The 27,562-nt window shown below is 46.0% G+C and overlaps 3 protein-coding genes across 5 annotated transcripts in view; 1 reads left to right on the top strand and 2 right to left on the bottom strand.

The window, feature by feature from the left end:
• Nucleotides 1–115: 115 nt before the first annotated feature.
• On the bottom strand, nucleotides 116–12,655 carry tdrd6a (tudor domain containing 6a). Of its 3 annotated transcripts, XM_078093954.1 has the most exons (16): nucleotides 12,161–12,655; nucleotides 11,162–11,210; nucleotides 4,914–10,358; nucleotides 4,708–4,787; nucleotides 4,458–4,503; nucleotides 4,215–4,294; nucleotides 4,080–4,134; nucleotides 2,821–3,879; nucleotides 2,683–2,753; nucleotides 2,192–2,228; nucleotides 1,949–1,998; nucleotides 1,620–1,662; nucleotides 1,435–1,487; nucleotides 1,309–1,354; nucleotides 1,165–1,214; nucleotides 116–478 (listed from the first exon to the last, which is right to left on the bottom strand). In XM_078093954.1, the coding sequence occupies exons 3-16, from the start codon at nucleotides 10,279–10,281 to the stop codon at nucleotides 410–412; spliced, it is 7,107 nt and encodes a 2,368-aa protein (XP_077950080.1). In that variant the 5' UTR covers nucleotides 10,282–10,358; nucleotides 11,162–11,210; nucleotides 12,161–12,655; the 3' UTR covers nucleotides 116–409. The 3 variants fall into 3 exon arrangements, with proteins under 3 accessions (XP_077950080.1, XP_077950082.1, XP_077950081.1); XM_078093956.1 differs by lacking the exons at nucleotides 4,215–4,294; nucleotides 4,458–4,503; nucleotides 4,708–4,787; ... (1 more) ...; nucleotides 11,162–11,210; nucleotides 12,161–12,655 and having other exon boundaries at nucleotides 4,080–4,150; XM_078093955.1 differs by lacking the exons at nucleotides 116–478; nucleotides 1,165–1,214; nucleotides 1,309–1,354; ... (4 more) ...; nucleotides 2,683–2,753; nucleotides 2,821–3,879 and having other exon boundaries at nucleotides 3,915–4,134.
• A 3,092-nt stretch (nucleotides 12,656–15,747) lies between these two features.
• sf3b6 (splicing factor 3b, subunit 6) lies at nucleotides 15,748–18,301 on the top strand. Its single transcript, XM_040160494.2, has 4 exons — nucleotides 15,748–16,018; nucleotides 16,602–16,720; nucleotides 17,498–17,636; nucleotides 17,807–18,301. Exons 1-4 carry the CDS (start codon nucleotides 15,989–15,991, stop codon nucleotides 17,894–17,896), a joined length of 378 nt encoding a protein of 125 aa, XP_040016428.1. The 5' UTR covers nucleotides 15,748–15,988; the 3' UTR covers nucleotides 17,897–18,301.
• A 745-nt stretch (nucleotides 18,302–19,046) lies between these two features.
• The window catches only part of vsnl1a (visinin-like 1a), a 20,347-nt gene continuing 11,831 nt past the window's right edge, over nucleotides 19,047–27,562 (bottom strand). The window contains exons 3-4 of the mRNA XM_040160492.2: nucleotides 21,855–22,070; nucleotides 19,047–20,833 (exon numbers count right to left, since the gene is read on the bottom strand). Of these exons, the coding sequence (XP_040016426.1) occupies nucleotides 20,636–20,833; nucleotides 21,855–22,070 (414 nt within the window). The 3' untranslated portion in view covers nucleotides 19,047–20,635. The remainder of the gene's footprint in view (nucleotides 20,834–21,854; nucleotides 22,071–27,562) is intronic.

Here is a 27,562-nt window from a genome sequence, read left to right as displayed (position 1 = left end):
ACTCCATCTCTACACCTGGTAACCATGGAAACATCTGAAAGACTCATGTGTGCAGGTTGGGGCTACATATGGACTTGATCAAGTCATGAACGTGAGAAATACATGTGAAGAGGCCTTACAGATCAGAACTGATTTATTGTGCCAACACAAATAGAGCTACAGAAAACATCTGCATTTCACAACCATTCAGAGCTGCTTTGTTTCAGGGAAACAGGAATCATGTGAACGCTGTAACAACAGTGCTGACTGACTCATTAATGCCATTACTGTACAACCAGAATTAGTCTGCAATAGCAAGAAAGGAATAAATGAAAAAAACTAAAAGCTGCCGTTGAGCATTAACAAAGAAAGGAACTGAACATGTTGCAACTTAAAGCAGTTGGTAAAAGGAAAATGAAGAAAACAGTAGTTACTCCTCCGGCTGCTGCTGATTATCTTCATTGATCAGAGAGATGAGTAATCCTCGACAGCTCGGCCTCTAAAAACAAAGGTACAAAAAGGATCACAGGCAACACGCAATCATGGACAGATTCCTTCCTGTAAAAACACCATCTCACACGTTCACACGTCTCAACCTGCCGACTTCCGTTCCGTCTGGAGGAAAGTACTTTATACATCCGTGTCCAGGTAGATGCATAAACATGTTTGTTAAATGTTTGGCAAAAGGAGTTTTCAGAATAAAAAAGGAAATTGTGTGGAATTGCATCATTTTTATAAGCTTCTAATGAATTATTTCAAAATGGAGCTTAAAACATGAACAGGCAAACGGATGCAGCTACAACAAAAACGCACTTGGTTGGTTTTTTTGCTGTACACAGATGGGGTGTGTACATTTACACAGGTCCAGGTGGGGTTCTAGAAGGCGACGTGTGTGTGTGTGTGTGTGTGTGACCATTGTGCAGTGATTGTATGCTACGCAGGTCACTGAAGGATGTGAAGAAAAACGACCAAAGACTCTCCAGCTTTACAGAACGGTTTTCATCTCCGCAGTGATCCGAAGCTGAGCTTCTCGTGACGAATCCCTCAAGCACAAACTGTCCGATTCTCCCTGAAATACCTTTGTTTTGCTCCCAAAACGACATCCTATGTATTTAGTAACAACGCAGCTTTGATAGATGGAGTAGCAGCAGCAGGGGGCGGGGCCTAGTCCTCTTTCACACCTACCTCTCCAGGACTGGGGGGGCCGGAGTCCCTCGCAGCTTCCTGATGTGCACCTGATGTAACAAAAGAACAACCTGCTAGAAAAACAATGTTCATCCAAACGGATTGACCATTAAAATGCACGTAGAACTTGATCAGTTGCGATACCTCTGCAGACGCCGGTCCCTCCGGTCACTTCTTTAATCAGGTCACTCTGAAAAGCAACACACAGGGTTTTCCTGACGGCATCGGTTGGTGTTACATTGTGGAAGCGGGTTGATGGGAGTCCATTACCAGGTCTGGACAGCGGGCCGCGTACTCCGCCGCTTCGCCGTCAGATGGCAAAGCTGCAGACAGAGCGGCACGTTACACAAGGAGCCGTTATTATCAGCGGAATAAAATACACTGGAAGGAGAAGAGGAATGTGCTCGCGTCATCATTCCGATGTGACATACAAGCAATAAAAGATGGCAACCAACCAAAAAGGTGATCTCCGTGAAGGTCCGGGGTCCCGTCTGTAGTCTGGAACAGAACACCAATAAGTGAGTATTCATAGTGACACTATTCCACTCGTTCCTTCCTCATACCACTTTGACCCCTGTATCTGAGTACGGAGCAGAAGTCAATGACTTCAGCTCTTTATCACATAGATTACATGTGCGGCAGGACGTGCGGACCATGTGGCAGAAATGAGATGATAAATGATCGAATGTGATGTCTGATCACCCAATGACACACGATCCAGACGGTTACTTCTTTTTCATTTAACTGCTTTAAGCATCCTTTGCGTTGACGTGTTCTACTCTACCTTATTAAGCATGGCCTCGCTCTGCAGGGAAAAGTCTCCCACTTCCTGCCCTGTGAAGACAATCAGACTGTAGGTCATTAAACAACACGACGGACCAACCGAGCCGCTGGGAACCAGGGTCGCTAAGAGGAGAATACACCTTTATACTAGAATCTCTTTCTACAAACCTCACACTTGCGCATATTAAACCTGCGCCATCTATTCTTGACCATCTCAGCGTTTACTGTAGAATCAATGACTCACCGGTTAGTTGTTGTGGAAGCTGGGGTTCACGTTGGATCTACCAAGTAAGAAATGTAGACATTTTGATGACAAATACAATTTCAACCCAACAGTACTGATAAGCTTTTATTCTTCTTTCACTCGCTGTCTTGTATAGTAAAGCCACAACCAACCAATTCATCACTGTAGTTTATTAAGCTGCTGTGAAGGCAACTCAATAATTGCACTAGATTTTCAAAAAGTATAAGACCTTCCATTTATTTAACGAGTGGAAAACTTAAATTAAGAATTTGTTAAAAAAAAAAAAAAAAAAAAAAAAACAGGCAGCAAAGTTGTCAGTAGCTCACGATAGTGATGAAAATGTACGTTATCCTGAACTAAACATCTGGCTGCTCTGGCTTGCAGAATTCACCTTTGAACAGTCTGATATTTGAATTTAGTCTCCAACCCAGTCAGAGCTGCTAACCAGAAACACAGAACATACATAGGACACGCAATGCGATGCCAATTACCTCTGCTGAAGTGCTGAGATCAGCATCTGTTGCACTGCGGCTCGTCCATCCATCACTTGGCTTGTTTGTGTCTGCAGTGCAAAAACACACAACAAGTCACGCTGCATCCGACAAGACGACAATCACCACGGCTCATACCTGGAGAGACGTCTGCCAAACGGGCCGCCGCCTCCTCCTCGCCGACAGAACGGGCGGCCGCCTCCTCCTCGCCGACAGAACGGGCGGCCGCCTCCTCCTCGCCGACAGAACGGGCGGCCGCCTCCTCCTCGCCGACAGAACGGGCGGCCGCCTCCTCCTCGCCGACAGAAAGGGCGGCCTCCTCCTCCTCGCCGACAGAAAGGGCGGCCTCCTCCTCATCGCCGACAGAACGGGTGGCCTCCTCATCAACAGAACGGGTGGCCTCCTCCTCCTCCTCATCAACAGAACGGGTGGCCTCCTCATCAACAGAACGGGTGGCCTCCTCCTCCTCCTCATCAACAGAACGGGTGGCCTCCTCATCAACAGAACGGGTGGCCTCCTCCTCCTCCTCATCAACAGAAAGGGTGGCCTCCTCCTCCTCCTCATCGCCGACAGAACGGGTGGCCTCCTCATCAACAGAACGGGTGGCCTCCTCCTCCTCCTCATCAACAGAACGGGTGGCCTCCTCATCAACAGAACGGGTGGCCTCCTCCTCCTCCTCATCAACAGAACGGGTGGCCTCCTCATCAACAGAACGGGTGGCCTCCTCCTCCTCCTCATCAACAGAAAGGGTGGCCTCCTCCTCCTCCTCATCGCCGACAGAACGGGTGGCCTCCTCATCAACAGAACGGGTGGCCTCCTCCTCCTCCTCATCAACAGAACGGGTGGCCTCCTCATCAACAGAACGGGTGGCCTCCCCCTCCTCCTCATCAACAGAACGGGTGGCCTCCTCATCAACAGAACGGGTGGCCTCCTCCACCTCCTCATCAACAGAACGGGTGGCCTCCCCCTCCTCCTCATCAACAGAACGGGTGGCCTCCTCATCAACAGAACGGGTGGCCTCCTCCTCCTCCTCCTCCTCCTCATCAACAGAACGGGTGGCCTCCTCCTCCTCCTGAGCAGCAATAAAGGCAAACTCACAGTTGAGACTTAAAGACTGGAGTCTGACTTGAGACTTGTGCCGATTTAAATGCTTTACCGGGTCTTGGGAGGCGGCAGTGCCGCTCTGTGTCTCGATGGCTGCAGATACAAAGACACATTCTTTAGATCAGACTACTTCAGTGCCGATAACAATACCTGGATTTTAGTTATCGGCTGATAAAGAGAAGCCTTTTCCTGAGATGTAGATGATTTACGTGGTTTAGTTACAGCTCAAGTCTTTCTCTATTCATATTTGACACGGGATATTAGGAGGGTGCAATGTTGTACTGTCATGAAACCTGAATATCCAGCCTCGTGAGGAGCCACAGTCTCCGCCACAGTCATCGAGTCATTCTAAAACCAGATGATGTACAATTTACTGCGCAAGAAGGAATAAAACACAAATCCAGAATACAGATTTTCTATAGCATTACTTCAACATGTGCGTTGACACACGGCAGCGTCTCCTTGGCGACGCCATCTTCCAGGTTCATCTCCTGCTCTGTAGGAACATCTATGAAAAACAAAGCACTTTCAGAACACACGGTAATAGACATTGCACATTTTTGCGATTTAAATCGATTTCCACCTGCAGCTTGAGTTTCTGGTGAAAATACATTTGGTTTCAAAATGAATCCACAGTGAGTGTGTCACGGTAATATGAAGGAATCCCTCACCAAGCGGCCGAAGCACACAGCAGGACAGCACCACTTCAGTCGCAATCTACAAGATGACAAAAACACAAAACCAATGCAAGGGGTAACAAAGTGCCAGTACCAGTTTTAAGTCTTTAGAAACGTGGTCATGTGTCTCCAGCGGATCAACGCTCTCCTTGGGCCAAAATGATTCACAGGAAACCTTTTAAGAACAACACACAATTTGATTCCATCAAGAGCATTTACCCACAAGTCAGCAGTGTGAACTTACCATTTTCACTGCATCCGTTTTGTTTACAGCAGTATCTCTTCCCATAGCAGCCGTGCTTTTATCACTTTCCTCGGACAAGACTGGTAATGCAAACAAAATGATTCTTTGTTACACATCCACTTTCCACATACAAATGATTATGTTTATATTTGCTACTTATTTGACCAGCACGAATGCAGCATAATGTTGACGAAAGATAAAATTACCTTGTTCACGAGACGAATTCATGATGTCCAAGTTTCCCTCGGAGTCGGTCATTGCGAGGTGACCTATGGCCTCCGCTGGCTTCTCATCTGACTGAAGATTAAAGTCATCTGGCCGCATGTCGGTTGCCAAGAAAAACCCTTCAGCTTCATTTTCCACCACACTCTTGTCACAGCTCACGGTCAGAACACGTGGATCACTTTTGTCATGGAGTTGAGGTAACCCGGTTTCCTGTATGCGATTACATGGCAACCCGTCTCCGAGGGGGTCGAGCTCGTCACTTTGGTTTATCCGACGGGAAAGGCTAGCAACAGCGGCCTGCGTGTCTTGGCCTTTGTCATGCTCAAGTTGATCCTCGAGTGGCGCAGTCGCTTTCACAGGCAAGTCACATTGTAACGAAGTTTGGTACAAAGTGGTTGCTCCAACACCACCCGGCTGGTTTTCCCTCCACCTGGTTTTCAGTGCCTCATTTATCACCTGGCCTTCACATTCCATCCTCACGAGGCATTTGACTGTTCCCGTTTCTCTCGTTACTCTGGTGACAGTCAGCTGTAACACTTTGTCTGCTGTAAGCATTGACAATGCATCTACTCCACCGCTGTCCCAGGATCCACGTGAAGCATCGAAGCCTTCAAGCTCGCACAAGAAGGCCTGTGGAGGGGTTTCCATCAGGTCAGGGGGCATTTCCCTCACATCTGCAAAGTTGAGTTGGGTCTCGTTCCCATAGTCCACAAAGAGAACCGACAGCTCATCTCCATCTTTGTCGATGACCTCTGCACGGTACCAAAAACCATCGTCTGAGAAGAGAGCGATACATAGGCTGCCACGGGACACAGAGCCCGGGTCAACGGGTTTGTGATGAGCCCCATCCAAAAGTTTAGAGACACTCGATGTAACCTTCTCAAGGTCTTCGGAGTCCGTGCGCTGACACCAAAAGGTCTGAGCATCATTTATAGCTGTGATGTAGACTTCTAACCGTTGTCCCTTCACAAACTCTACTTGGTGATAACGTAGAGAGGGTGTTGGCAGTGATTTCTCAGGCACAATCTGCAAGATGTGGCCAGCCTGTTGCTGGACTTCGATTGGTTCCACTGAGGAAATTTTAGTGCCATCATCAGGAGGGACTTTACAAATGGCATTTACACCTTCAAGCCTGACTTCCCACACAGATCCTGACTGCCTGACAAAGTGGCACTTGAGCACCTTTTCTCCATTACCACCTAGGTCTTTGAACGCTGACACCACCTCTGGTTTAAGCACCTCCTCCTTCGCAAGACCGACAGCGTCACTCAGCATACAGTGAGTGCTGTAGACGGGATGGTGCAAGAAGCCCTCCCGGAGTCTCCCAATCCTGGAAATTGGGATTATTGCGGTGTTCCCAAAATCAACAAATTCGACAAGGGCCATTGTTTTGCCACGGACTTCTCTTACAATGGCTCTGTACCACGAGGAATCATCTGCGAACTCAGCTCGAACAAGGTCACCTGGACACACATCTTTGACCGCGTCGCATTGGGGTGTTGATTGGGGCTCATTTAGCTTTTCCACATGGGAGAATATTTCCTCCTCCTCGCTGACAAGTTGCACATAGAAACTCAAAGGGCTATTGCAGTGCGAGACATAAACATCTGCTTCCATACCTGTTGTGATGGAGCTTGGCGGTAGGTCTGCGAGTTTAGGGAACTTTTCCACATGGCTTTCCTTCTGAGATTCAGTGCCAGGGGATATGGACTTGAGGAGCGGTTTTGTTTCTGTGGTGTTTTTGGTTTTGAGATGGGCACCTGTCGGCTCGGAGACACTTTCTGTACCACTTGGGGTCTGTCCACATGACTGTCTTTTGTGTGGAGGTATGTAGAACTCAATAGGATCTGCTCTCATTTTTCGGCCACTTTCACAAACATGGCTCAGAGGCTTCGCTGCAGACTGCAGGCTCAGATCGGCGTTCCACATTTGACACGCTCGTGTTGGAGCGGAGGCAGTTTCACTGATGATTTTAATGCGATCATCCATTCCTGCGGCTTGTTTTGGGACAACTTTTGAATTCTTGTGAGCAGACTTTTCTGAATCCTTGAGTGCCCTCTGACTCTGGTTGACAACATTCACTTCTTGCTTCTCAATCTGAAACATCTTCTTGATCTTCAAATTGACCTGAGTGTTTCCATGATACAGCTCCACCTGCAGTCTGCCATCAGGTTCTCGGGCCACCACTAGTGCTCTAAATTTACATTCTGTTGCACTCGTCTCAAACCAGCGGTTCATCTCAGTGGGAGCTTTGGCAGGGACATCAGACAGACTACACGCAATTGCTTGCACAGGCACAGCCATGATGTCATTAGCTTCTCTGGGAACTGGAAGCAAGTCAGACTTTTCCACCTCAATGGTGTCCCCATAATCCACAAAGTGAACCAAAATCGCTGGCTTCGTGGCCTTAATCTGTCCCCTGTACCAGTGTCCATCGGTGTATTTCACAAAGCACAAAGTTCCAAAGACGGTTGGGAGCTTTACATTCTCAAGCTGTTGACAAAGATTTCTCACTTTGATCATGAGATCTTTTATTACATCAGCGTTTTTTTCAAGGTGGCAGTAAAACTCATGGACGCTGTTCACACAGGTCACTGTGACCGGTTCCTCTGTTCCAGTTTTGACATTGTGTGTCGAGTAGTAGTAAGTGTCCAATCGGAAAGATGGCCCAGCAGCTTTCCTGGGTGGGGAACTTTTGACCAGATTGACCATACTGGTGCAGACACTTTCAAAAGGAGTTTCCAGATCCACAATGTTGAAAACTATTTTCTGCTCGCTGTACATGACAGCATATATGGTGCACTTCAAAATCTTAAAGTTGGAGGCTTCGGTTTCCACAAAGTTGTGGAACTCTGCGGTTGCTTCCTCAGTCCACTCATTTACGGCAGATGTGGGGTCAACAGGGTTTAACAGACTGCATCGAAATGCTTGGCCTTGCAGAGCAAGGAATTGTGGGCTGATCTTCCTCAGGTCATAGAGGGAAACGGTCTCCATCCGACCATAGTCAACAAGTAACACGTCCACATCAGGCGTCTCATGTTTGTGGATTACAAGGGCCCTGTACCACATTCGGTTATCGGGGTGGCGAACGACACAAGCCATTTCCACATTGGGTTGGAACTCACTGCCAGTATAATGAGCCTGTATGTCATGCATGAGTAATTTCAAATGCCCGGCATTCTGTACTTGTTGGCACCAAAAGTCATTTGGGCTTTTGATGTAGGACACATTGACATCAATGACACTTCCAATGGGAAACATGTGCTCCTTGAATGTTGGAATTAGTCTTTCCTTACCATCCGGGGCAACGGTGTTCAGGGTTGCCTGGAAAGACATTCCTTTGTTGCTGTATGGACCCAAGAGCCTGCCATCAGGGACTTGTGGCAGGAGAGCAGGTAGTGTGGTCATTTTGGTTTGCCGTTGTTGCTGCGTCTCAGCCCTTTCAGCATGGCCAGAGTTACACATCAGAGTGCCAAGATCTCTTTCTCCTTGTGCTTCAGGGTCAATTAGTTGGACAGAATAGCCCTCATCATATTTCGCTGTCACGTGCACAGTTAGATTTTTATCTTTGACTGCTTTGATGAAAAAATCACAAGCGCTGTGACTCCATTTCCCATCTTTTGGCTGAACACCAGCCAGGGAGCATTTAAGTGCAAGACATGGCAGCTTCCTTAAATCATCAGGAAGGGTCCTGATGTTCCTCCTGTCAACAATTTTGATATTTCCACAATCAACAAAGAACACCTTGACTTGTGTCTCACCACCTTCAGTCACCATTGCTCTGTAGAGCTTACCATCTTCTGCTTCTGCAGCACAGTAGAGGCCAACGGTCGGATTTTTCACCACATCTTCATTTTCCGGATCCTTGTACAGATGGTAAATACTATCCATCAGTTCAGAAAACTCATTTGCATAAGTCTGCGTTTGGATCCAAAACGCTGATGGGTCAGATATGTGCTTCACTGACACTGCATGCATGGAGTGGAGAGAGAGGACAGGTGTGAGCGCCTTTCTTTGGTTTCCTTCTTTTGGAGTTGAACGCTTGGATGCAGTGTTGCGGATGGCATAATCAAGTGTTTTTTCAATCTCCAAGAAACAGCTCTCCTTGGATCCAAACAGGTTGTTAATGCTTGCGTTTTCATCTCCATAGAGCGTGACGTAGTAAACACCCTCAGAGATGCTTTGATACTCAAATTTGGCAATCACTGTCTTTTGCATAAGAAGGGTCCTGAGATAGTCAATCTGGGAGGTTGTCCATCCAACCCCTTTGTCAATGATTCCATGGAGGGAACAGATGTAAGTCACGACAGGCATTCTGAAGAACTCTGCAGCCAGTGGTCTTACATTCTCCATTTGAACAAACTGTTTTGTTCCGTAGTCTACGTGTAACACTTCAACCATATTGTTTTTGGGGCATACCTGTTGGAGAACACAGCGGTACCAGCTGCCATCACTTCCTCTGGCAGCGCACGGAAACCCTATCATGTCTGGAGTTACAATGCAATTGGTTGTTCTGCCCTCACAGCACTGTGTGATTTGGCCCGAGAGTTTCTTCAGCTCCTGTGAGAAGACCTTCAACTGGCAAAACACCCGGTGGGGATTTGTCACCTCGGTTACTATGACGGTCTCCACGGTTCCTGCGGAAAGCTCTGGGTACATGAAGAGCTCTTTCTTATGCAGTCGCTCAGCTGGCCCCATGGAGATCCCAGTCTCTGAACATGCCCTCGCTCCCTTTTGTGACTGCAGCGACATAAGGACAAAGTCCTGGAACACATCTGGAGAGAGCTTCCTGGCAATTCCCATCTCGTACATCTGTTTGGAAATGCAAGGGATGTGCAGGAGAACTGTTCTGTGCGGAACAAGTACACTTTGCACATGTGCCTGCACAGACTTCCCGGAGAGAGATTTTAGAAACTCAAGAGCCACCGGTGACCATCTTTTCTCAGGTGAGAGTGGTAACACATTGGCTAGGACACAAAATTCCACTTCGGGTGGCAGGTGGAAGTGGTTCTTCTTGCCCCATGCAAGCTGACGTGTGGTAGTGCTATATGTCCTCCCTTTGTCAAAGAGGAACACAGTGTACACCGAGCCATTTCTTGAGACAATACGGGATCTGTTCCAATTACCATCTACTTCAACCAAGCACTGGTCTCCAGGATTTCCTTCAAACTCTTGAAAAGCTTTTCCAGGAGACTGAATCTCTTTGGTGAGGCACTTATAATCTGCTGCATTCCCCTCGCTAAATTTCCCCCAGAACTCCACAAGCACACAGAAGGGATGCAGGTGGACGCTGTTAATGAGGACTGTTACATCAGAGTACTGTTTGGGTAGTCCTAAGATTGATGACATTTTGGCAGGTTTGTGAATCCTAGCTGCCCATTATTTTGTCACCTCTCATCAACAGACGCGTGAGCACTGGGCGTTATCTGAAAAAACATTTGCACACACGCACACACACACAATACGGTCTGTAAAAAATCCTATCAATTTTAACAGCCATTAATTACCAAATTACAATTTCTATTACAGATGTACAATTAAAATTTGATCATTTGAATGTAAAATCACATCAAAGACCTAAACACAAATGTTACAGATTGTTGGATAACAATTTCTGGTCATTATAATCTTTAGTTTTAGATGTTATTAATCACAATAAATGTCTGCACACCATCTCCTTAAAAGCTTACATTGTTACACGGCCCTGCTTTTTGTCTAATAGGAGAAGTAAAATGATGAAATACCACTAGGACTGGGTACCAAGAACCGGTGCCATATTGGTGCCTGAGCCAATTGAAAAACTTTATTCATCCTACTGAGCATAAATGCATTTCAATATACGTTACATATCTTTAGTTCATGCACGATGAGCATAACTCTAAAATTAAATGATTAATATTCCCAAAATTCCATTGAACTAATATGTACACTTCCGGTTCTTACTGTAAACAGTTAATATATTGTTCATAGTTTGAAGTGAAACCGTTTGAAGCTGTATTTATTTATATTTGCAGTATTGTTTACACATATATTGTTCCACCCATCAAGCTAAAGTCAAGTTAACAATACTTCTATGAGTTCTAAGCTTGTTGGATGCAAAAACAAAAATGTTAAAAAGGATCTTTCAACTGAGAAAACATTTCATCCTCGAGTCAAACTGTTCACAATTCCAAATGAGAATCTTGCTTGACTAATTCAATCCAGTAAATAGTATATTTCAAATACTCACTGCTTCTTTGTTGTTTGCACAAATCTTGAGAGAAGATGCAGTGGAAAACCTGAGAACAGGCAAAAAGTATATTAAACATAAAAACTTACAATAATGGTTATCGACTGCATGCAATGAAACAGTGAGCAACCCTAAACACTCCCGCTAATGGCTTAACCAGTGGTACACCAGCAATACGTCTGCACTAAAAGAGCTTTCTTGTGTTGTTGCTTGCCAAATGACCTCAGCCTGTCAAAGACCATACTTTTAATTTGTCTCACCTCCATCTAACTGACTGCAGCACGCGGCGGTTTTATGTTGGATTGAAACATAATAAAATTAAGTTGCATCAAAATAGTTCATCACTTGAATTGCTGACAAAATGATCTCATATATTAATGAGTTGACGGCCACAGATTAGGGCTGAATGATTAAAATGACTCGCACATTTTGAACTGCATTAAATGCTATTGACGGGGTAAATATCATGGTCGGTGGCCCCCTGCCGGTAGCACTCGGTACGCGCCATTAGGGACCGGACGGGCGTCACGTCACCGCTCCGGGTACCGGTACGGGCCGTCATTCCACCGGACGCCTTTCAGTGTCAGCGCTGCGGCCTCAACTCACGCCAAGTCCCGAGGCTGGCGGGTCAGAGTTCACCTTTAGCTAGCAGCCTTCACTTTGAGCCGTTAACGGCTAACGTCAGCTCAATAGATTTCACAAAGCAAAATTGATCCCGCGGTCCACGGTTACCCTTAATGCTTGTTAAAATCAAACTCTCTCGAGGGCATGTGTTGTAGTTCATCTTAGCTGGCGTACGTTCAGATGATAGCATGGCTAACGTTAGCCACTGTCTTAAGATGGCACAACCATTTTAGCCAAAGCTTAAGTTCATCTGTAGGCAACGTGGCAGGTGCTAAGCTAATTTAAACTAAGCTAATTTAACGCCAACTATGGGGCGATACACACGGAGATAGATGTCCATAGCGTTACTTGGCAGAACGTTAACTGATAACTCACCCGTTGTATTCCGGGAGATCCCGCCGAGTCGTCTTCTGGTGGTGAAGTTGGTGGGCGCGCTGGTTTTAGCTAGCGAGGCGGCGCAGGTCGTCACGCCAGCGGATAAACTTCACGCTCAGCCTCGCTGCCGCTGAGGGTCGAGCCCCGCGTCTTCTTCCTCTGACCCGCGATGTTGTCGCCGATCGAAATAAGTTCGCAAAAGCCGCATTAATTGCGCAGAAATGCCAGCCGCTAAGGTAACGGTCACCTGGACGCTAACGTGGTAGCGCGACACGGTGCGCGCGTGTCCTTTCCCCCTTTTTTTCCCGTCCGCACCAACCTTGACCCGGAACTGCTGCTTTGTTCTCCCTGCCGGCTCAACCAACGCCGCGTGAGACATATTTCATCTCATACTTTTATTGTTTTATTTGTATCATTTTATTTACCACCGGGAGCAGCTTAAAGCTGTTTAACACACATATGGGATATTCATCTATCAAATGTAATGCAGAGTGTGTCTCCAGTCACGTGCTCCCGCGACACATTCAATTCCATCGACTCCGGTTCCCCTCCCGACAAAATATTTAAAAAAAAATATATATATATATAATATATATATATATTATATATATAATATATATATATATTATATATAATATATATAATCGTTACGTACTGACATATTTTCTTATATATATTTTTTTATATATATATAGATTTTATCTATATATATATAGATTTTATATATATATATAATATATATATATTATATATATATATATTATATACGATTATATATATTATATATAATATATATATATATTATATATATTATATATAATATATATAATCGTTACATACTGACATATTTTCTTATATATATATTTTTTATATATATATATATATTATATATATATATATATATATATATATATATATCCTTAGTAAACTGACAAGCACTCCCATTACTAGGAGATATAGGCGACCAAGCGTTCTCTGGTTGGTGCAACTCTTTTTGCGTCAGTGTTGCTTCAGTTATTTCACCAGCACCTTCTCCTACACCGAAGAATGAAAGCAAAGGAAACTGAACACCATTCAAAGGATGTGTAATATCCACGGTTGAGTCATATTCGGCAGACCGGACCTTGAAGAATTAACTGAACACATGACTCTCTCCTATGAACAATACATAACTAGCGTTATTTGAATCAAAGGAGGAGTTCAACTGATTAACTTAATAAAGCGCAAGAGACAACAGAATATGATAATATGGACTCTTAAATATTATCTATTTTTCATCTAAAGCGGTTTTAATAAATGACTTAATGTCAGATCATCATATTTATCAATTTTGTCCTACTGTAACTCGGCTGTTGGATGGAGAATATGTCAGCTTAAAGGAATCCACTCCACCAAGTCATGTTAATACTCACATTCCTCACCGGCTGAGGAAGATGAATAGCACCTCTTTTTGACTCTAGACTTTCAATAAACCTTCAATCTAAACTATATTATAACTCATTTGAAAATCTGGTTCTCAGTCTTTCGCACCCAACTTGCAATACGATACAGCCGATACAACCTTGAAAGGTTGTGGTGTTAAACTAGAATAAACCAGGTGTAGTTTGGCGAGACAGCAGATAAGAAGTGATGCTCGTGAAGCAACATCAGCTTGTTACTCATCGTTAATAGGAAAGATTAAAACAACAGGTTTCTCTTCAGCAGAGTCACAGTTCTGTCGAGTCGTGTGTTCCTTTGGACCTCAGTAGTAACGACTTCATGATGAGATTCCAACTATTAGAGAGACAACTGATGGTCTGCTGCCTCCAACCAGGAGGAACCTTGGAGGCAGCAGTGGGCTGGAGACACACTTGTAGTGCATCTCTCCCGTTGACCTGGATGAACTGACTTCTACAGCTTCTATCTTCTAACCTTCTATCTGTCTCCTCGAGCCGATTCCCATTAAACAACTTTAGTTACTTTACTGGATATTATCAATCTGTCTTTGTTTGATGGGAGATGTACCTCTTCTTAAGAAACCTACTCTTGCTCCACAGGTGTTGGGTAACTACAGACCTTTCTCCAATATTCCCTTCCTCTCTAAGATCCTTAAGAAAGAAGTTGCAAACCAGTTGTGTGACAAAATGTAAATAAACTATTAGGTGAAAAGTAAAGTAATATGTAATTATTTTAGAAATAAAAAAAATTCTTTGTGGTTTATATATTAGCAAATAATTCAAAACAAAGAAGGAACAACCCTGTTGTTTGTTTTTTGCATTGTTCTGAATCTTGGAGTTATCTTCACCCACGACGTGTCCTTTAACATACTTCAAGAAATGCCTTTTCTCATCTACTGTACGTAATATATCGAAAGTGGTGTGCATTAATGAGATGTGGTCCCTTTTGTTAGCTCTTGTTAATACACGTGCTGCAGTATTCTCAATCAACTGCAGAGGCTTAAGAGACTCATACGAGCAGCCTGATCATAAAGAATTATGACTATCTAGTCTAGCACAAGACTCATTTTTCACTGAGACAGGAAGTGCCTGATTTTCAATATACAGGTGAAAAAAGGCGGTCCATGAAGTTTGTTTAATCGGAGAGTTAAAGCACACATCCTTGTTGAAGGTAACTCCAAGACTCACTACGGTGCTACCAGAGCATCCAGAGAAACTGTTTCACCAGACGACTGACTTCAGAGGCGCTCAGGGCCTAACATCTGTTTCGTCTGAGACTAACAGTCACCGGTCATCCAGGTGTTGATGTCCTTAAGACATGCTTGAAGTCTGATGAGCTGGGTTGTCTCGTCTGGCATCATTCATGTTAAAAAAGAGAACTATGTCCAAAGGCAAATTACACATAGTAGTATAAATTACAAATGCAAATATGTTGTACAATTTGAATTAATTTTTGCCACTTCTGGAAAAGGAAACGTGTATTTTACAGAAGTTATATCCAATTCCTCACGCCAAGAAATTGGACTCGGGTTCGAGCCGTATTGGTTGCTCCCCTCCTGTCGACCGTAGCGTCCGCTAAGTTAGAAGCTATATTCCCATCGGTGTACATGGGGGGGGGGGTGGTTAGTCGGGCGAACAGTGACCAGGACCCCAGGCCAACCGGGGGGGTGGAGTAGCCTGTCCACTGTCAGTGTGGAACTGCCGTGCGAGGGAAGAGAAAATAATAATAACATTTTACATTTTATTTCCAGAACTTTCCATCGGCACATATCATGTATCAGAGAGCCAAAAGACAGATAGAAAAAGACGTGTTTGTGTAAGGAAACTGCTGATAAGCTGTAGCAATTTCTGTGTGGTAAGAGAACTGAAGAGCACGGTGCTAGATATGAGCAGAGAGTGGGGCATCGAATGAATACAGGTTAAAAGGGCTTTAGTTAAATATTCAAATTAAACGAGTTTAGTAAAACCTCCTATTAAAGTTATGATGTTTACTATTATCCATTGTAGCTCTGGCACAACAATTCTGTAAAGTAAAAAAATAGTAAAAAAAATTTGGTCATTCTGCCATTGAGGTTGGGTTTCGACAGGTCATTTTTTTGTTATTGTTATTTTATTATCTGTGAATGACGTAACTGCCATGTTAATGATGTTACACACTCCGGTCAAGTAAGTGGCGACATGCAGCCTCAACGACTGTTTGTAGCCCGCTAGAGAAGAAGAAGAAGGAGAAGAAGAAGAAGAAGAAGAAGAAGAAGAAGAAGATCAACAACCGGAAGCAGCGTAACTACCCTTCCGGTGATACCGCTGCCATTTTGACACCGGAAAAAGCGGAGAGCTCTGATACTACGCGTTTGTTTTCGTCGGTCTTATACCCGCATAAAACGATTTCACCATGGCGATGCAAGCAGCGAAACGTGCCAATGTAAGTTCGACCAAGTCTGCTGTTTATGAGGAATATAGCTGATACTAGTGTAGTCTGGCCTAAGGCTGGCCTCACGCAAAGCTAACGTTCGCATGCGGTTAACGTTAGCATGCATGCTAATTGAAAACAATCACATTAGCTATCTTATGTCGTAAACGTTTCTTATTTTCCCTAACCTAACTAGCTTTGGTTATGTTTAACGTTAGTCAAGTCGGTGACTTGTGTGGTGCCATCTGTAGTATTCATGTTGGGAATCTGGCATAATAAATCTGAACTTAATAACTAGCAGTGGCTCTAAATGGACAATATGCTAGCTAGTGTGAATCTGGTTGTCGATGCTAAAACACAGAATATGCTGCTCATGTAACTCAACTCAAATCAAGAGGTGGGTAACGGTCTTTGTACAAACATAATCATCAAGATATTGAGTTAAATTAACGTTAAGTCATTTTATAAGTAACGAGGAGCGGCCGTTATCAAAGTGGTGTGGTCGTTGCGACGTGTTGTCATGTTTTGACGGTAATATCGCATCGTCGTTTAGTTCGTTTATTGTTTAAACGTGTTATCCCAAAATCTGTTGCAGATACGATTGCCTCCTGAGGTGAACAGAATCCTGTACGTCAGGAATCTTCCCTACAAAATCACAGCTGAGGAAATGTATGATATCTTTGGCAAATACGGACCAATCCGCCAAATCAGAACGTAAGTGTCTCTACAAGGTTCAAAGACCTTTTAACCCAAGGAAGATCACGTCAATACGTGGAATTGATCATTAGAATTATGGCAACATCCCATCCAGCCTCACAAACTGAAGTCTGGTCAGTTTTTTCCTGTTATCATAACTACATTTGTTTTGTAAAGCCCAACATCACAAGTTACAATTATATCGTGGTGGGCTTTACAGGAAAAACTATTATATAGAAAAAATAACAGGGTGACAAAAAATGAAGAAACCGTAGGGAGAACTGCAGAGGAGGATCCCTTCATCAGGATGGACAGAGTGCAATGGATGTCATGTGTACACAATGCACAACATGTAATATGTTCAATCATATGATGAAATGTTATACAAGCAATCACTGCATGGGGCTTTTTCAGGGACCTGAGCATTTTTAATGGAAGCTAAACTAGTACTTTACATCTGGCATTTCTTGGAGATGCATGATGTCACGTCTCTGCTATTCACATGTGTTACTCAGAAGAACCAAGCTTGTCTGTTGAAAAGGGATGTTCGGTGTTGGTGATTCAATCTTTATTGGGAAAGCATTGCAGTGTCATCCTTAACAATCAATGCTGCTCCAATTTGTAGATCTGCACGAATAAAATGTCAATGTTACCCATTTATACATTAGCAAAAATATTCTTCCTGTATGTAGAAGCGTATGAACCACATTGGAATCATTTACATGTATTTTTCGGTGGAGCTCAACTTATATTGATCTTGTAGTCAGTTGTTGTGTGATGTTTCTCTCTTCTCAGAGGGAACACGCCTGAATCAAGAGGAACAGCGTATGTGGTTTATGAAGACATCTTTGACGCCAAGAATGCCTGCGACCATTTGTCAGGCTTCAATGTCTGCAACCGTTACCTGGTGGTCCTCTACTACAATGCAAACAGAGTATGTATGAGCTCAATGGTCAATGCGCAAGTGTGGGATATATTTTTGTAAAAGGTCAAAACAAATACTTTTTGGAATTTAAAAAGTATACAAGGGTATTTGAATTTTCTTAATGAAATTAATTTCTAATTTAATCCCGTTTCCCTTTTGTTCATCAACTCTTTTTGCAGGCTTTCCAGAAGATGGACACAAAGAAGAAAGAGGAACAGCTGAAGCTTCTAAAAGAGAAATATGGCATCAACACAGACCCCCCAAAGTAACGATGTGGAAAAACCACCCTCACCTCATCCTTCTCTTTCCATCTGTACAAACCTTATGCTCCCTGTTTTACACCGGTAGTCATTTTACTGATACTATTGTTAGATGTTTTTTTATAATGATAAAAAAAGGAAAGGAGGGGTTTTCTTTTTCTGTATTTCCATCATCAAATCTCTGAACACCGGCCTCGCTGGCGGTGGGGGCCCAGTTTATGCCCCCGTTTCTCAAAAGTCTTCACAGGAGACACCAGTGTGACCAGGAATGTCATAGTATTCATCCTGGGAAAGATTTTTCACTTTCCACACACATACAATCTTAACACTGATCGCTATCCGTGGCCCAGCATTGTGTGACATTAAACTGAGTTGGTGTATATGGTTTCTGTAAAATAAATGATCCTATTCGAATAGTTCTTGCCTCCTTCCTAATCACATGCTGCAAAGTGCTGTCCTGTGTGAACCCACTCTGACCAATGGGCTGTGTTGGTCTGAGTGGCCCTAAAGCTCCGGTGATGATGCAATACCTCAGGTATTAGTCAGGAGTATGTTTGTGTCCCCAGTCGGCACCGCGGAAAATCATTACTAGATTCACACTCGTTTCAATCGTTGTAAATCCACCTGCAAAACAAATATCAGATGATGTTTCCTTGGAAACAAATGAAGATGAAACACTTGTTCATGTCGCCATACAACTGTTTCATAAGCAACTTTGACTCAACGGGGACATCTTGTGGTAAACGGACTCCATGTTAGAAGCAGACTATGCAGATTGGATTCATTTGTATGTCACTGTTGAAGTTCTTCTTGGCTCGTAGTGCCGCCTCAACGCGCATGAAGACAGGGCGTGCTAATGACGAACATGGACGCGCAGGAAAAGGTGTTTGCAACAGCTCTTTGTCAGCTGTGGTGGCTGTAAGAAGTGCTGTGCTCTCTTCAGGCGGCGCCTGTGCCGCAGTGATGGCTGAATGGTTGAGATGCATCGATTTAAATAGATTAATACTGTATGACTTAAAATGTAGGTAATTATCTTTTTTTCTGACTGTCAAAATGAATGAAGTGAACCCATTTTCAACATGAGTGGGACATCTGAACTCTGGTTACCATGGAAACCATCGGCCCAGCTAAACCTCTACAGAGAAGAGACCAGACAAGAGCCCATAGAGTTCCTTTTATTAGATTAAATCACAACACAGGGAGTAGTGCAGCCATGTCGTCGGGGACACAATACATGCTACAAAAGAATCCTTGTACACGTTAGCCTTTGCTTACATTTGGTATCTCCATAGCAACAACAGTAGTAACACGGTTGGAATTAGAAACATCGTCTGGACGGGTCAGATGGACACTGCTGTGACGGGACAATGGAGCGGTGTGCTGGATGCTTAGTGCGGTTTGTGAAGTATCTCGTCTCCTGAAACACTTGGTAGTGTGGACGCCGGTTGGAGGTCTGCGCTTCTCTCACGGGTCGAGGCGAGCTCACGGGGTTTCTTCCCAGGGTGGTTTTATAGGAGACGCCGCGCTTCGCTCAACTTCTCTACATTTGGAATGCACCAGAGTGTGTGAGACAAGGGAGTAAAAAAGTACAAAAAGATTGACTGAGAGAAATACTTGGTAGGATTTGTGAATCGGTCCAAACGATGTAACAACTATGGCTTTACAGGCTTCTACACGTCGCCTCTCGCCGCTTCCCACTGACTTCCACTGAAAAAGACCAACGCAGCTGTTTGTGTGGCCAGATTCCTCCAACCTGTCCTTTTAGCGCTCAAGTCTCACATCGTAATCGCGTCGATGTGCAGCCTGCAGGCTGGTGCGCAGTGAGATCTTCTTTCTAATGGAAGTGCAGCTGAAGCTCCATTCGTTCTGTCCCATCACAAGTCTACCAACTTATCTCTCTTCTTCTAATCTCGGATGTGGGTTCAAAAGGACGGATTCTTCTACATTCAACATGTGCTAATTGGTAATGAGAGTTTAGATGCATGGGGGGGGAGTGCTCAGCAACATATACTACAGCCATTCTACTAGGAAACATGCTTCGACGCACCACAGGAACACTGGCACAGGGAGCTACTCCCTTTCCACCGAAGACCTTCCTCGGGGATTCAGCGCCGCTCCCACAAGGCCACGGGATGCAGAACGAGGGATCCTTTTTAAGGCAAAAACCTAAAGGCATGCAAATGAACTACGTTTACATCCGTCTACTGACAGCACGAGCATGTTGTTGTTGTCCCGTTGAGCGGACGTAGGAGGCAGACGCGTGGCCGCGGGGGTTCGGTGCAGTTGATTACTCGGTGTGGTGAACGCACACGGCTCGGGGCAGTGAACGCGGAACAATAAATAGAGCGGCGGCGAATTCAACACGGCGCATCGCTGATGAGCGAGCGTCTGGTAGAACGAGGCCGCGTGGAAAATACTTTGCACACTTCACATTTTGGCAGTTGATCTTTTAAATAAATGAAATTCATATATTTCTGTATATATTATCTGTGCAAAGTGTGTGTGTGTGTGTGTGTCTGCTGAGTGTGTGTGCGGCGTACACCCGCACACTGGACCATATGTTGTGTGTGGATTTTTTTTTTTTGATAGCAATTAACATTCTCATGCACACGAGTGTTTCAAACACAAGAAGCAGATCCATTGAAAGGTAGTCCAAGCATATATATATATATATTATTTTTTTCAGTGGAGATAGCTGCAAACTGAATGGAACATGAAATCCTCTCTGCAGTCCGTGGCGCCGGCGTCCTATTTCTGGAGGTCGCACTGCAGCAGTAGTACGATGGACGGGTCGCCCTTGGCCGCCTCTTTGAACTCGTCCAGCGAGATCTGGTCGTCGTTGTTCTTGTCCATCTTGGAGAAGATCTTGTCCACCCTCTGCTGGGGCGTCAGGCCGTCCTCGTTCATCTTCATCATGATCACCGTGCCGACCATCTTGTAGATCGCCTGCAGAGAGGTTAGAGGAGGAGACGGTTTGCACCCGCGGCCTGTGAGTACGGTCACGTTTCCCTCCCTGGCATCTGCCCCTGAGAGATGCAGGCACGATGTCTGCAGCACAGCTGGAGCACAGCTGGGGCACCTGTCTGCCGGCTTCCGCTGCTATCTTTAGCGTCTAGATGACGCCGCTGTCCGCCAGGGACACCACAGCCTGAGCTGTTACTTTAAAAAAGAAACATTCGGGATTTTACAGACGAACTACTGTTGGATAGAAACAAATCATGTCGATACAAAGCTTTAAACGTCCACTTCTGCCTTGTTTCACGTCATATGAGAACCTTTAACTACGTACAAAAAGAAACAAGCTTAATCGTGCCAGTTTAATATAGTAAATTGATATATATAATTTCAATTACTAATCCACCAATCCATGTCTTCTTCTCTGCTGTGGTACCGTTAAGGTTTGAAGCAGAAACGTGTGCCTAGAGGTAGAAATGAAAGCCTGTGTGATATTAGATATGGTAGAATTAGCATATTAAAACTATTGTATATCCTGCAGACCATTGGTTCACGTGGCGTCTATTTTATCCTTGGGAGGGGGTCCCCACTTTGACGTCCTTCTGCAAGCTTCTTCCTCATTGAAGGTTTTTTGGGACGGGACAGACGGGAGAGCTCTGTGGTCGACTCTCTAATGAGTTAAATATTATGAATACGATGTGTTATGATAGGACGATAAATGTTATATTCCATATTATATTTACTGTGTCAGCCAAAGGTGAACTCATTGTTATTGATGGAGTTGAGGATTAGGTCGGCGAGGGTACCAGGTAACCATCAGGGTGGGTGTGGCTATCTTTTGGATCTGAAGATGGACAGGGGGGCGGAGACACTGGGCGGAGCTACCGTTTGGGTCACAGCCAATCGTTGGAGGCTGTTAATCTGCAACACGCCTCTGGGCGACACTGTTTTGTGGACAAGCAGGAGGTTGAACTGGAGCTCAGGTGGCGGCTTTGACCCCCCCCCCCGGTACCTCGATGATCTCCAGCATCTCCACCCTGGTGATCTTGCCGTCCCCGTCCAGGTCGTACATGTTGAAGGCCCAGTTGAGCTTCTGCTCGAAGCTGCCCCGCGACGTGATGGACAACGCGCAGATGAACTCTCTGAAGTCGATGGTGCCGTCGCTGTTCTTGTCGAAGGTTCTGAAGGCGTGCTGCGCGAACTTGGACGCGTCGCCGTACGGGAAGAACTGGGGAGGGAAGAAAGACAGAAAAGACCCAAAAGAAAAGACTCATTGATCAGCGAGGGTGTAGAATACAGCACACAACACCTCCAAAACATCCATACGACTTTAAATAACTTTGGTAAAGAGGTAGTTTACAATTACAGGGCAGATGAATGGAAACGGATGGTGCTATTTGAAGGTTTTGCTGATTTGCCAGAAGAGATCCAGCTTGTTAGGGATGCATAAACAATGCATTGTGTTGGTGCAGGTCAGGGTCACCGTGGAGCGTTCTCACTATCCAATTTAAGTCAATTCAATTAGAATGTTTCTAATGAATCCCTTTGATTAGATCTAGTTCTGTCATCAGGTACAATTTGACCACTTTCATGTTGAGCATCTCAGCATGCTGACGGTGGCTTCAGGCTCAATGGAGCACAGCGGGACTGAGAGCTTCGGCCTCTGAAGTCTTTGATAGATTTGATGTTATTTGATGATATTTTCATGACCCGTGTATTTGGTTTCTGACAGGACGACCACGACGCCAAAGTCGCTACCGCGCATCGTCGCGTAAATGCGGCGGATGAACTCTGATCTGAGAGCTTAAAGTGCACAGTGATTTTATCACTGCATCCCCGCGCTACGTGCCCAGAGAGGCTGGTGCACTGACCCCCCCCGGCTGCTCGTGTACGGTGGATCATGAGCGAGTCAGTGGCTATAGACTTGTGATGACCTATAAACCAGGGGCTGATGGGTAATCTAAGCCCAGCAGGCGGCTCTCTGAGGACTCCATTAATCAGGGCAAAAGGAAGCAAAGAGGAGGCATCCTGAGAGAACGTCTTCTTTCACCTCATGCAGTAAGAAAAATAACCAGTTTGTGAACTATGAATTCAACCACTCTCATGCGAGCAAAGGAATCACTGAAAACAGCTGGAGCTTCGTGTTACGGCTTTTGTTTGAAGTCAAAGTGAAAGACGGAAAGTAGCTTCATCATTCGAACGTCTCCTCCGCCACCAAATGTGATCGATGTAGGGACTCTACTGCGCCAGGTGTGACTGAGTACCAACATCTGGCTAACCCGACACCAATAAGCTGTGAGGGCATAATGCACAATGTACCACGCTGCCCACCTAGCGCCCCCTACTGGCCGGTGGCTGATTAAGGGAAGTGAGCAGGTATGAAAGAGGCAAATAAAAGGTGCTTTGAGACAGGTGATTGTGGCCGCTTTAATCTGCAGGTTGAGGCCTCGTGTATTTCAGACGGCGTCGTCGTAGAGGCCAACGGGGAGGCGAGGACCCGACCTCGGCGCGCATACACCGCCCGCCGTCGCGGCGCGGGAGGAGCCCGTGGCCACGAGGAGGGAGTGCAGCGGACATGCGATGAGAAGAGAGAGGAGGGGGGAGGATAAGACGGGGTTCGACTGTCACTGTCGCTTCTGGTTGCAGGATGAACTTCTGCTGCAGTCGGAAAGCAACCAGGCTGCAGCGAGGAGCTAACAGAGAGGAGAGAGGGGGGGGAGACAACGGGGGAGACTGAGTGTGACGGGCAAAGAGCTGCGGCCTTCTGCTCCGGGGGAAGCCGGCGGGAGGGGAGGGGAGTCACTGCAGCTCCAAGTCACGTAACACTTTGTTACGTAAAAGAGAACCGGGGGGAGGAGAAAGGTGGGAAGGCGCCGACTTCATCCGACGCGTCTGAAAGGCGCTGTCACGCGTCAGAGGACGCTGTCGCTAGGTGGCACCCAATTACCACGACAACGGGGCTTTTCCTCGCCTTTACAATTTTAAATACACGGTTGTGCACATTTCCATTTAGTCTCATATTCCCTCATTTGGCTCCAATCCGTTTGATTTGGTCATCAAAGGACATGCTGGACGCCGACTGCTGTCCACTCGGTGGGGAGCGACGCCTAATGAGGCTCATCGCAGACACACACACACACACACACAACGTGACGCCGTCCTTCACAATCAAACTGCAAGCGATCCAAACACCAAACGAGAGAGCGTGGATGGGGAGGGGGGACGGGGGCACACGGAGAAGGAGGAGAGAGGAGAGGAAAGCGAGAGAAGTCACACTTAAACAAATGGCGTTTCACACCAGCAGATTCATCTGACTGAGGAGCAGCAATCGAGCTCGGCAGGAACAGAGCGGCCGCCGACGAGTGAGTTGGGTTTTAAAATAACTCCAGAGGAGAAGTAACGGCCATGTTGGATCCAGATCGCTGCCGGGCCGGTGAAGCAGGACGGACACGAAGAGCAGCCACCATTTCAATGCCGCGACCATTTGCTTACGACACGCGCACTCGGTTTCAGGCTTAGTGGGGTTACTAGCATGTGAGTAAAAGAAATAGTCTTTAAGTGATTTGAGGAGTTTTGGGATCTTTGCAGCCTCCTAAAGGATGTGACCCCCCCTAATCCGTCTCTCTGGACCGTTGACATTCGATCCACTTGATTGAGTAGAACTAGAAGGCGTTCAACGCTCCAGGAAAAGACAGTAAGTGTATGTTGAGTTGCATAAGGGAATATCTGTGCAGCTGCAGATGTGCCAACACAGACCTCCCCCTGTCCAGCCTGTCTCCCCCTCAGGGGGGTCACTCGTGCACTCACCGTCCCATAAGATATAGCCTTCATGCTAAAACATGGCACTCACGCACCAGCTCTGTGGGGAGCCTCGTGGCCCACTGTGTGCCCCCCACCCCTCCCAACCCCCTGAGCAATGGGGATAAAGGTCATCATTACCTGTAACACCGTCACCGCTCACTGGCCCACTAACCGACCACCGATCTGCGCTGTTCGGCTAGTCAGAACGTAGCCTAAAGCTGCAACACTCTCAGGGCCCACGAGGTCACCAGCTCCCCACCGGTCTCACTCCGCTCCGCCTCTTTTGTTTTCAACCAGGGGTCGCGGGGTCAACCCTGGGGCCGCTTCATTTGTCCTTCCGAGCACCCGAGGTCTTTAGCGATGAAGAAGCTTTGACTTGTTTCTTGAGGTGTCGCTGTGTAAATGACGCCTTCGCTAACACACCGCCGAATGCAGTCAGGCCTCTTCGGGGGGGGGGGGGGGGGGACACCGGCAGGACGTTGGCACGGCAGCCCTGGACTGTTTCCATCGCTACATCAAAGCGGCGCTCACCCGTTGAGCGAGCAGAATGCTGGAGGGGGAACGGACGCAGGATCCATGTGCCCCGTGTTTGTGTGAGGGAGACAGTGACATGGTCCAAGCCTCCAGGGCCCGGGCCCTCGGATTAATACAAGGAACCCTCCCTACCCATAATCAATGGCCTTGATTAGCTACCTGATCGTAGCAGTTCCACAGCAGGTGAGCTGAATGGATTTGGGTTAATGTTAATATTGGATTCTGTAGAATCAGCCGAGTCTTCGGCTGCTCGATAGACGCATAATGTGGTTGAGATGTGCTTTATTTCCCCGCGGGTTGAGTGAGTGAAAGAATATCTAAATGTTTCTGCATTAGCAGAGCACGTCATTGACGGGTATTAGCACGCCTATGCTAAGCTGAATGTTGAGTGTTGTTCAGTGCGACAGCGTCGCCGCACGGGGACAATTAAAAGTCTTCTTCCCACTCGCTGCTCGTAGTTTTCATTTCAACAATACGATGTGAATAATCCAAGAGGCTTCGGTGAGAGAAACATGGCAGGCGTTTGTGTCTGCGTCCCGTGCCGTGATCAGTAACACACATGTGAGCGTTGCTGTTGGCCCTGACGCATGAGACTTTGACTCACTGAGACAATAGAGGTTTAGAGGCGACTTGATGAGCGGCCCAACGAAGTGCAGCCAGCAGAGGGAATCTCCGCTGTCTCTCCTTCCTGGAGAGCACAGAATCACTCAGCTGGTGATCTGGTGGGCATTTGGAGACCTGTGCCAGACGCTGGTTTATCTGTGGTTACAAAACACCCATCAGAGTCTGAGTGACAGCACGACGGCAGATGGCACTGGTGAGTGTGGAAACGTATTTCACGCCTCGGGGGACGGCGAGCATTCTTTAGCACCGGGGGACAGATTAGAGTCGGAGCGGGAAGGCGAATGCATCCGAGAACTGACAAATCAATATCACCCAGACTATTAACTTGCTATTCTATTGTTAAAGCAGGTATTTAGTAGTCAAAGTTAACGCATTAATCTATGCGATTATTGTGGCCGAGATTAATGCGATAGAATATTTGAACACAGTTAACTCTGTTTACGTCTGGCGTGCGTTGGCCCCGTGTTGGCTAGGCCAAGCTAGCTGCTAGGCTACTTCCATCTCAACACCTGCCCCGCAGAGGACCACTGTGACTCTAAAAGGCGTCCTGCTGAATGTGGGGACGTTGTTGGCTCTTCAAACACAGCCGTCAAATGATGGAGAGCTGAGCGCAAAGTGCACGAGGACGACAGGAAGAGTCGCTGGTTCAACATGTTCCGCCGCCAAGATGAGTTTGTGTTCAAAATACAAGTAAACAATAGTGTCTTTAGAAATGTTTACTCATTACTTGTAGTCTTTTAATCACAATTAATGAATTTCACAATATGCGATTAATTAGTTATTTCTTTTAATCTATTAACAGTAATTAGTAACTGGCGCATCCCCTGGTCACACGTTAGATACAGAGTGAGTCACTGCTGGCAGGTATATCTGCTCCTCGGTTAGTACCAGAGAACACGGAGGACTCTCCACTTGCCAGCGGTGTGTTTGGACTGGCTGCTCTCTGAAGCGCTCCGACACGCAGCCTGTGTTCCATGTGTCCTTTAGGTGCCTGGAAGGGACCTTTTGTGAGCAGCGTCTCTCCATCCTGTGACTCACGGAGCCTCCTTGGCTTCTCCTCCGCACAAATACGTTCGTCCTCCGTTTCTGCTCAGTGCCGCGTCGGACTTTCCTGCGTGGGTGCCACGTGTGTGGAGAAAATCACACATCGGAATCATCATGCAAACATTGATGTGCTTGCACTCCCTGCTGCCCGAGCATTACTTCCACCTACAGGCCTTCACACTCCGGGCGGAATTCCTTCATGAATCTCCTGCAAATATTCAGCCAATATTTCGCATCAAAGCTATTCAATAAACTCCGACAATGCCAATTTACGACGGCCACAAATACGGACGTATGGGAGAACGGGGTCGGTACACTCATTGTAGCTCGCCACCAGAAGGAGCCTTTTCTCAGCTGTTGGTATGGAATTGTCCGGATATGAATCATAAGCTTCTCTGGAGTGAGACAGCTAAAGTCCAAAAAATAAATCCCCCCTCTCAGTATTTTCTTCTTCTATACTATCAAAGATGTCATCCCTTAAAAAGAGTGACGGGTTGTTGGTTGTCACAGCGAACTGTCGCTTTAAAGTGAGGCACGTGGAAGCAGCTCAGGAGGAGCCTGCAGACATCTGCCATCACTGCAGCTCGATGGTCAATGTGTCTATTGTTGTGAGGCATATTTGTGTTGTTCTTAATGTTATTAATGCAAGCCTAAAGAACGAGTTGTGTATTTGATCAATTGATTAATTAAATTGAACTTTCTAAGGTAGTTCTCCCT

This window comes from Gasterosteus aculeatus, chromosome 18 (genome assembly GCF_964276395.1).
Source record: "Gasterosteus aculeatus chromosome 18, fGasAcu3.hap1.1, whole genome shotgun sequence".
Taxonomy (NCBI): Eukaryota; Metazoa; Chordata; class Actinopteri; order Perciformes; family Gasterosteidae; genus Gasterosteus; species Gasterosteus aculeatus.
Note: the sequence above shows the minus strand (reverse complement) of the source record. Positions and strands in the feature narration are given on the sequence as shown.

Bases quoted from the DNA above. Each gene is read 5' to 3' on its own strand.
- tdrd6a (XM_078093954.1), bottom strand. From the start codon at position 10,281: ATGTCATCAATCTTAGGACTACCCAAACAGTACTCTGATGTAACAGTC. The intron at 2,754-2,820 runs GTATGAGCCGTG...TTTGCACTGCAG, and splicing joins TTTGGCAGACGTCTCTCCAG to ACACAAACAAGCCAAGTGAT. The intron at 1,355-1,434 runs GTAATGGACTCC...GTTGCTTTTCAG, and splicing joins CGGCCCGCTGTCCAGACCTG to AGTGACCTGATTAAAGAAGT.
- sf3b6 (XM_040160494.2), top strand. From the start codon at position 15,989: ATGGCGATGCAAGCAGCGAAACGTGCCAAT. The intron at 16,721-17,497 runs GTAAGTGTCTCT...CTCTCTTCTCAG, and splicing joins CCAATCCGCCAAATCAGAAC to AGGGAACACGCCTGAATCAA. The intron at 17,637-17,806 runs GTATGTATGAGC...CTCTTTTTGCAG, and splicing joins TCTACTACAATGCAAACAGA to GCTTTCCAGAAGATGGACAC.